The sequence below is a fragment of the Raphanus sativus genome, unplaced genomic scaffold (genome assembly GCF_000801105.2).
Source record: "Raphanus sativus cultivar WK10039 unplaced genomic scaffold, ASM80110v3 Scaffold2850, whole genome shotgun sequence".
NCBI classification, from domain to species: Eukaryota; Viridiplantae; Streptophyta; class Magnoliopsida; order Brassicales; family Brassicaceae; genus Raphanus; species Raphanus sativus.
The window spans coordinates 1-10241 of record NW_026618157.1 but is presented as its reverse complement, the minus strand read 5'-3'; the positions used below and the strand labels follow the sequence as shown (position 1 = coordinate 10241).

Here is a 10241-nt window from a genome sequence, read left to right as displayed (position 1 = left end):
CTTCTATAGCTTCTCTCAGCTTCATACTCTCCACTTGTTTTCTCATGATTTCTTTCTCCATGGTTGGTTCTGATTTGATGTCCTCATCATACCCTCCCCCTTGAAGAAGTTTCGACCTCGAAACTATTTCTCCTGCACCAATAGAAAGCAAGTTAGCTTTCATCCTTCTTTGGGAGTCTAGAGTCTTACCTTGATAAACTTTAGGTGTGGTGATGCGTGGAGCATCTGGGGGTTCTCCTTTGAGTAGGTAAGATAGGATTACTCCTCTGGTTTGCTCTGGTTTTGGATCTGGTGGTTTTTCTCTCCAGTCTTTGGGTACTCCAATGGTTCATGTTTCTGTCTTGACACTGAAGGGAAAGAGCAAGTGTATTATATTTGAACTTAAATTATTTAAAACTGGATACTTGAAAGCATAACTAGTTAAAATATTATTCCAGTAATTAACAACTTCAGATTTTTCACTTACTAATTACCAAGTATCAACTCTGGTTTGGGGGCAGTGATTGGTGTTGGCCGGGAGTTGATAATCACATTGGTTTGGAGTATGTCTGATTCTAGACAATTTTTCTCAAAGTTTTCTTCACTTCCTGCATCAACATCTCTTGGCAAAGACAAGTGTATTACACTAGAAATAGACATCTCAGGGACTAGCTGAACAAGATTATCTTTAAAAGCATTTTCTGGTGTTTCTAAGTGTAAAATCTCTAGTGATGATCTACTTGGACAAGCTACAGCATAATGACCCTCTTGATGGCATCTATAACAGATTATGCTAGTTATCTTTAAAGGATCAGAAAACTTACATTGCTCTAGCTTCTGCTTTGGATATTGCTTCTCTGCTTGTTGTTCTGACTTTGTTGGAGCTGGAGATCTCGCCTCTGTCTTTTTCTTAGGTAGCTGTAGAGCTCCTTTAAACCACTGAAGATTTGCTTGAGGCTTGATCATATGTAGGGAACTCATCTTTAAATTCTGCTTTGCTTGAGTTCCTTTCTTTGGTTGCACATGTTGCTCCTTTGGTTTCTTCTTGGATTGCACAACCTTATCATCATTTTCTTTGCTGCTAGAAGTGTTGCACGTGATTTCCCTTGACTTAGAACCACAATTCTTCTTTGGCTTAATCTCTGGAGTTGACATGGGTGCTAGAATCAATCTCCTTGGCTTAGGAAATACATCTGGGCGCCTGAAATGATACTCCTTGTGGCTCTCAGCTGTTGTCACAAACTCCTCACGTAGTAGCTCCTTCATTTCTGTCCAAGAAGCATCACGATCATACCACCAGTATGCATACTCAGTTAGAGTATCTTCAGCAATTAGTGGTCTCTCCTCCTCTTCAATCTGATGAAGTTCAAACCATTGATCTAGGTCTTTCTCCCACTTCCAGTAAGCTTCTATTCCTTCATGATGGCCTGCGTATTGGATGTATCTTGGTTCATACTCTTCATCACTTCTTACAGCCTCATTTTCTTCTTCTTCAGCAAAGTCACACTCACTTGTTGCTCCATCTTCACGGTTTGCTTCAGAGTAGGGTAAACTGACTTGGGAATCAGTTTCATCATGGTTCTCTTCTTCATGATCAGAGTATGGTATCTCACACCATGGCCTCTCTTCCACATATGACTCCTCATGATCTGAGTTATCATCAACACCATCTTCTGGATAAACCACTTCTGGTTCATTTTCTGCTTCTTCATGATAGCTGTGTTCATCTAGACTGATCTGGGATTCAGTTTCCTCTTGATACATCTCAGCCTCATGGTTATCTCTCTGGTCAGCTTCTTCTCTAGACCAATCTATGGAGCTGGTGTTGTCTTGGTACTGGTCTGGTGGTTCTGGTTCAAGTTCTCCACCATCTGGATCATCATCATAATCAGTATTGGAACAATCATCTGTCCACTGATCTTCTTCATAACCACTTTCTTCATCAGACAGAAATTGTTCTTCTTGCTCCCAATCACAATCACTTTGTTCTTCATCTCCCATGGTTCCCTGTTATAACACAAAACTTGTGGGTTAAGTGTTCTAATGGATACAGGAGTCAAATACAAGTGAAATAATAATTCAAGTGGCTAAAACTATATGCTTGGACCAAAATAAATATGCTATGCTTTGAATGATATATATATATATATATATATATATTTTTTTTTTAATATTTTTTTTGAATGAAATGGATGCAATAAACAGAGGAAAGAAATATATATATATATTTTTTTTTGGTTTTAAATGCAAATTCGAAAATGACACTAACTAAGGTAAAATTTGCAACAAAATCTTGAAATATGGTATGCAAAGTCTATAAAAGGTAATAAATCAAAGACTGATGCAAAAACACATTTTGAAATTTTCTTTTTGGTATTTTCGATCAAATCAACAAACTTCTTCTTCTTCTTTTTTTTTTATGGTTTTAAAAACATAAACTAAGAACAAGCTTCAATGGCAGAAATGCAGAACAATTTTTTTTTTATTAGATGAAAATAACAGAAATGAAACAAGAACAGGATAGATACAACCTGATAGGAGCCTTTCGGCTCTGATACCAGATGATACAGGCACAAAACTGAGCCTCACAAGGATAGATTGATGGAACCAAGCTGCTGGTCGTATAACTCTTTCAGCCTGATCAGTTGATGGATTTGAATGGGATTTGCGGATTGGATGTTAGATTGAATCTCTCAATCTGGTGGTTAGATGGAATGAAGTGATTGACTCTCTCAACCTATGATGAATAAAGCTATTTGACTCTCTCAAACAACCTAATTCACAGATCTAAAGAAAACAAAGTGCTTCTCACAACTCTGACTTCTAAAGAACAAATCAATTCAAAGACAAACTTTGAAAGGAAAAACAATACTTTGTATTAAACTTAGATCATGAAACGTGCCTCTACAATGGGAGTGCTATTGAGCTTATATAATGCTCAAAATAAAAGAAATAAACAGAAATAAACAGAAATCTTGCAAAACTAGCTGTTGGAGTAGTTTGGGGGATTTGGCTGAATGGATGGGATTTCTTGAGTCTTGATAACTTAGGCATGAACTGATGACGTCTAGGAATATCCTGGTTCACTGAATATGTCTTCAAAGTTCCAAGGAAAGATGGAAAGAGCCGTTGGAGATCTTTGAATAAAATGTTGCTTGAATCCAAATAAGGCAAACTGCTCCATACTCTTCTCCTCTTGGAGTGCTGCGATTTGAATGCTCTCAATATGTATTCAAGCTCCTCTGGTAAGTGTAGAATGTCTCCTGGTCGCCATATCTTGGTTTGGTAATGATCAAACCAAACAATTGTCCAACTTTCCATTTTTAGCTCTGGTTTGATTTGAGTGTATTCTCCAAGGATCCGCCTGATCCAGTGTGTGCTGGTGCTTCTTAAGGGGTTGTGGAGTGCTTCTAGAAGTAGCACAAAGTCTCCTGGACGCCAATATTTAGCTTGACATATTATATGCTCCTGATCTTCTAAATAAGGCAAGTCGGGCCACCTTTGACTTGAAAATGGCATATCTCCTAAACCATTTATCCTTTTGATGTGAAACCAATTTCATGCGTGCTCTTGTTGAGTATATAATCCAACAAAACCGGTTTCAGGAATTAATTCCTCCTGGTGTGTAAGATATGGCATTTTGATTGCACATATGTCCTGGCCAGCTTCTATAGCTTCTCTCAGCTTCATACTCTCCACTTGTTTTCTCATGATTTCTTTCTCCATGGTTGGTTCTGATTTGATGTCCTCATCAACAACCCTTATGGTGTGTAACTTTGCTACTGGAGCAAACGTTTCTAGATAATCTTCTCCATACACTTGGGTGTAGCCTCTTGCTACTAGCCTGGTCTTCTTCCTTTCAGGTTTCCCATTAGCTAGATACTTGATTGTGAACAGAAGCATGCTGGTCACTGCCTTCTTGCCTTTGGGAAGCTCACTCTCAAAATAGGTTCCATTCTTTTCCATAGCCCCCATCTCATCCTCCACAGACTCTCTCCATTCATCTATCTCCATGGCTTCTTTATAGCTTCTCAGAATGAATTCTTGATCCACATTTGCCATAAAGACTTGGTGGTTCTCAGGAAACTGAGCTAGAGAGCATGTAGCTTGGATGGGATGAGCCACGGCTTGTGAGTTGAAATACACTCTTGTATTCACCCAATCTGTTGGAGGACGCCTGATCCTCTCACTTCTTCTTGGTGGTTGAGTTTGAGCTGGTTCTTCTAGTATTGTAGCCTCATCATCCGTCTGATCTCTGCTACCCACTGATCCTTCTGGTTGCTCTGCTTGATCATGAGAAACTGAGCTTTGTGGTTGTATCTCAGTTATCTTCCCCCCCTCAGGATCAAGAGGAGCATCCGCAGTAGCTTCATTACTAGGACCCTCCTGGTCTCTATTGCTTGTGGAACCCTCCTGATGAGAGCTTGACTCAGCTGTTGTATTCCCTCCTGGTATACTGATGCCAATGCCCCTCATAACTCTTCTCAAGTTCTCGGCCCTATCTGATGCTGATTGAGACAAGTCTTTTACTTCATCCCAACTCTTTTCTGCATAGTAGCCTTTGGACTCAACAAACCTCACATCCCTGGATACTAGAACCCTCTTGGTATCTGGCACATAGCACTTGTATCCTTTTTGGTGAGGAGAGTAGCCTATAAACATGGCTCTGGTGCTCTTTGGTTCCAGCTTGTTTTTTGTTGTCCTGGAATCAACACAAAGCACACACACCCAAATACCCGAAGGTGATCTATAGATGGACGATATTTGTTTAATACCTCATGTGGTGACTGATCTTGCAAGATTTTGGTTGGTATCTTGTTGATCAGGTAGCATGCTGTCATCACTGCATCGCCCCAAAACCTCTTTGGCACATTCATGTGGAACATCATACTCCTAGCAACCTCCATAAGGTGCCTATTCTTTCTCTCAGCCACTCCATTTTGTTGTGGAGTGTATGGACAGCTTGTTTGATGGATCACTCCATGCTTGGATAGGTGTTGTTTAAATGCTGTGCTTGTGTATTCCCCACCATTATCTGATCTCAAAATTTTTTATCTTGGCATTGTAATGGTTAGATACATAATTTTGAAAATTTATAAAAGCATCTAACACCCTATCCTTTGATTGAAGCAAGGTGATCCAAGTATACTTGGTTTTCTCATCTATGAATGTCACAAAGTATTTATGAAACTCCCTAGATGCGCATGGTGCAGTCCAAACATCAGAGTGAATTAAATCAAAGGCACATTCATAGATAGTACTCGATTTAGGAAACACAGTTTTACAATGCTTTCCTAAGATACAAGCTTCACAATCTTTTTGAAAATAAATACTAGGCAACATGATGTTCAAGGCACGAGAGTGAGGATGACCTAATCTAGCATGCCACATTACATCTTTAGGGAAATTAAAACATGAATTTAAAGCAAGAGATAAATCGGAAGCAAGCTTAGTGTCTTCAAGCAAGTACAAGTCTCCCTTGGTTACACCTTTGCCAAGCAACCTACTATTTTCAATATCCTGAAACAAAACATCATTAGGAGTGAAGGTAACATGGCAATTCAAATCAGTGGCAACCCTTTTTACTGATAACAAGTTGGAAGTGAAACTAGGCATATAAAAGGCTTTAGAGTCTTTTTCAAATATCCTAAGATCACCCACCCCTTTAATTGGAACCAACTCTCCATTAGCTACACAAACGTTTCCTAGGGCAGGAACAATATTTTTAATCAACCCTAGATCACTTATCATATGATGACTAGCCCCTGAATCAATCACTAAAGGTTTGTTCATTTTAGAGCTAGCAATCGCATTCAAGGAATAGTCAATATTAGTAGCATGTAAAGAGGTACCAAAGGTGTTACCAGAGTGGTCCTTGAGGGCCCTGATGAGAGCCTCAATGTCAGATCTCTTGATGGTATCATCAGGAGTGATTCTCAAGGTACTGGAGTTGCTTGATACAAGCGCTTTGCCTTCACCAGCTGGATTGGTGTTTGAGATGGCTCGTGTGGTGTTTGGAGTGCTTGGTTCACCCATCTCACCAGAGTAGTTGGCTCTTGCATCATTGAGAGGAGTCCTGAACTTCATTGGCTTGAGGTGAGGGTGGAGAATCCAGCACTTGTCCTTGCCATGCCCTTTCTTCTTGCAATGGTCACAAACCCACACTTTCTTGTCCTCCGGCTTGTACTGACCCTTGTTTGCTGTGCCTTCAGCTTGGTTCACCAACACAAGCTCTCCTTTGCCCCCAAAGAGTCCAACCGACCCTTGTTCCTTCTGGATTTGAGAGCATACTTCTTCCAAGGTTGGTAGCTTCTCAGCTCTCAGCAAGTGTTTAATGAGGTCGTTGTAACCGGGGTTCATGGTGAGGAGCAAGGCAAACACCTTGTCTTCTTCTCTCCGGTCTTTAAGTATGCTAGGGTCCACAGTACATGGCCTCAGCATCTCCAACTCAGCCCACAAGGCTCGGAACTTGCCGAAATGCTGGTTGAAATCCATGTCTTCTTGGTGGAGTGAGCTAATGGCCCTCTTGACCTCAAACACTCTACTCAAGTTTGATATGTTGCCATACACCTTCTGAAGAGTGTTCCACAACTCTTTGGGAGTCTCACATTAAGAGTAAGCTTCCAAGATTGGTGCGTCAAGGCTGCTTTGGATGATAGACAACACCAAGAGATCCTCCTGATCCCACTTGTCTTCGGTAGCAACCACAACTTCAGTACTGTCCCCTCCTTGGACAGTTTCTTTAGAGGGCTTGTCTTCTGTTATGTGAGAACAGAGACCTCTTCCTCCCAAGGCTGTTTTCACAAGCCTAGACCACAAGAGATAGTTTACACCAGTGAGTGTAACCGGAATGGAGACTTTGGATGACTTTTCCATTTTTGGCAAATTCTGGAGTGATAAGTGAAGAACACTCAAGAACACAAAGAAATTTTGCTAAAAAGGGAAAGTTAAGAACAGAGATTATGCGGAAGTGAAAAAGAAATTAAGGTCTCAAGAGCAAGATAGCTCTGATACCATGTGAGATTTAAAGATTAAGTGTGAAGATTGATGAGAATGAGTAACTAAGAGAGTGAGATTGAGAGAATCCGAGAGAGGGAGTTTAGTGAAGTGGTTTCATCTTTCATTCACTTAACTTGAAATAGTTCACATACAAGGTTAATATATCGACATAAGCAGCATAAGAGAACAAAGGAGAAAAGCATAAACAAATGAGCAAGTAGTCTGGTCGCCTGGTCTTGGATAGCGACCTGTCATCAACGGCTCCAAGGCAAGAGTAATACAATATTATACTCTTGCCGACATCCCCCTTCTTGTCTTCACACTCCAACGTCTCTCTCTTCTTTCAAACACATCAGAGGCGACTTAGGAAGGATCTCCTTGCTGTTCAAGACTCTTTTACAAGTTCTAGTGTTGCCTTGTCTCCCAAGTTGTACGGCCATACTTGTGTTCCAAGGTAACACCATTTCCTTGTATCATTTGAATCTCTTCTTCTCCTCTGATTACTCTTATGTCGCTATGCTTCATCTCAACAGGAAGTTGAATAAATCTCATAAGTGTTGTGAGCAAGAAGATATCCCACCTTCTATCAAGATGATTCCAGATTAGCCTGGTCGGACATATGCCATTATCTTCATGATTCTTATCAAACCAGGATGAACCAATATATAAGAAGCTTTATTTGGAACCACTAATCAGTGGAGAATAACAAGGAAGTTGAATAAATCTCATAAGTGTTGTGAGCAAGAAGATATCTCACCTTCTATCCTGATGATTCCAGATTAGCCTGTTCGGACATATGCCATTATCTTCATGATTCTTATCAAACCAGGATGAACCACGATCTAAGAAGCTTTATTTGGAACCACTAATCAGTGGAGAATAACCAGGAAGTTGAATAAATCTCATAGGAGTTGTGATTAAGAAGATATCCCACTTTCTATCCAGATGATTCCAGATTAGCCTGTTCGGCCATATGGCAATATCTTCATGATTCTTATCAAACCAGGATGAACCACGATCCAAGAAGCTTTATTTGGAACCACTAATCAGTGGAGAATAACCAGGAAGTTGAATAACTTCATAAGGGTTGTGAGAAGAAGATATCTCAGATGATTCCAGATTAGCCTGTTCGGACATATGCCATTATCTTCATGATTCTTATCAAACCAGGATGAACCACGATCTAAGAAGCTTTATTTCGAACCAATAATCAGTGGAGAATAACCAGGAAGTTGAATAAATCTCATAAGAGTTGTGATTAAGAAGATATCCCACTTCTATCCAGATGATTCCAGATTAGCCTGTTCGGCCATATGGCAATATCTTCATGATTCTTATCAAACCATGATGAACCACGATCCAAGAAGCTTTATTTGGAACCACTAATCAGTGGAGAATAACCAGGAAGTTGAATAACTTTCATAAGGGTTGTGAGAAGAAGATATCCCAGATGATTCCAGATTAGCCTGTTCGGACATATATCATTATCTTCATGATTCTTATCAAACCAGGATGAACCACGATCTAAGAAGCTTTATTTCGAACCACTAATCAGTGGAGAATAACCAGGAAGTTGAATAAATCTCATAAGAGTTGTGATAAGAAGATATCCCACTTTCTATCCAGATGATTCCAGATTAGCCTGTTCGGACATATGGCAATATCTTCATGATTCTTATCAAACCAGGATGAACCAATATCTAAGAAGCTTGATTGGGAACCACTAATAGTGGAGAATAACCAGGAAGTTGAATAAATCTCATAGGAGTTGTGAGTAAGAAGATATCCCACTTTCTATCCAGATGATTCCAGATTAGCCTGTTCGGACATATGGCAATATCTTCATGATTCTTATCAAACCAGGATGAACCATATTAAGAAGCTTTGATTGGAACCACTAATCAGTGGAGAATAACCAGGAAGTTGAATAAATCTCATAGGAGTTGTGAGTAAGAAGATATCCCACTTTCTATCCAGATGATTCCAGATTAGCCTGTTCGGACATATGGCCTTATCTTCATGATTCTTATCAAACCAGGATGAACCACGATCTAAGAAGCTTTATTTGGAACCACTAATCAGTGGAGAATAACCAGGAAGTTGAATAAATCTCATAGGAGTTGTGAGTAAGAAGATATCCCACTTTCTATCCAGATGATTCCAGATTAGCCTGTTCGGACATATGGCAATATCTTCATGATTCTTATCAAACCAGGATGAACCACGATCTAAGAAGCTTTATTTGGAACCACTAATCAGTGGAGAATAACCAGGAAGTTGAATAAATCTCATAAGGGTTGTGAGAAGAAGATATCCCACCTTCTATCCAGATGATTCCAGATTAGCCTGTTCGGACATATGCCATTATCTTCATGATTCTTATCAAACCAGGATGAACCACGATCTAAGAAGCTTTATTTCGAACCACTAATCAGTGGAGAATAACCAGGAAGTTGAATAAATCTCATAAGAGTTGTGAGTAAGAAGATATCCCACTTTCTATCCAGATGATTCCAGATTAGCCTGTTCGGACATATGGCAATATCTTCATGATTCTTATCAAACCAGGATGAAACCAATATATAAGAAGCTTTATTTGGAACCACTTATCAGTGGAGAATAACCAGGAAGTTGAATAAATCTCATAGGAGTTGTGAGTAAGAAGATATCCCACTTTCTATCCAGATGATTCCAGATTAGCCTGTTCGGACATATGGCAATATCTTCATGATTCTTATCAAACCAGGATGAACCAATATATAAGAAGCTTTATTTGGAACCACTAATCAGTGGAGAATAACCAGGAAGTTGAATAAATCTCATAGGAGTTGTGAGTAAGAAGATATCCCACTTTCTATCCAGATGATTCCAGATTAGCCTGTTCGGACATATGCCATTATCTTCATGATTTTTATCAAACCAGGATGAACCAACGATCTAAGAAGCTTTATTTGGAACCACTAATCAGTAGAGAATAACCAGGAAGTTGAATAAATCTCATAGGAGTTGTGAGCAAGAAGATATCCCACCTTCTATCCAGATGATTCCAGATTAGCCTGTTCGGACATATGCATTATCTTCATGATTCTTATCAAACCAGGATGAACCACGATCTAAGAAGCTTTATTTGGAACCACTAATCAGTGGAGAATAACCAGGAAGTTGAATAAATCTCATAGGAGTTGTGAGTAAGAAGATATCCCACTTTCTATCCAGATGATTCCAGATTAGCCTGTTCGGACATATGGCAATATCTTCATGAT

The 10241-nt window shown here is 39.6% G+C and overlaps 1 protein-coding gene across 1 annotated transcript; it reads right to left on the bottom strand.

Annotated features, from left to right (window-relative positions):
* Positions 1-465: 465 nt before the first annotated feature.
* LOC130506062 (uncharacterized) lies at positions 466-6339 on the bottom strand. Its single transcript, XM_057000673.1, has 2 exons — positions 6139-6339; positions 466-1986 (listed from the first exon to the last, which is right to left on the bottom strand). Exons 1-2 carry the CDS (start codon positions 6337-6339, stop codon positions 466-468), a joined length of 1722 nt encoding a protein of 573 aa, XP_056856653.1.
* Positions 6340-10241: the final 3902 nt, after the last annotated feature.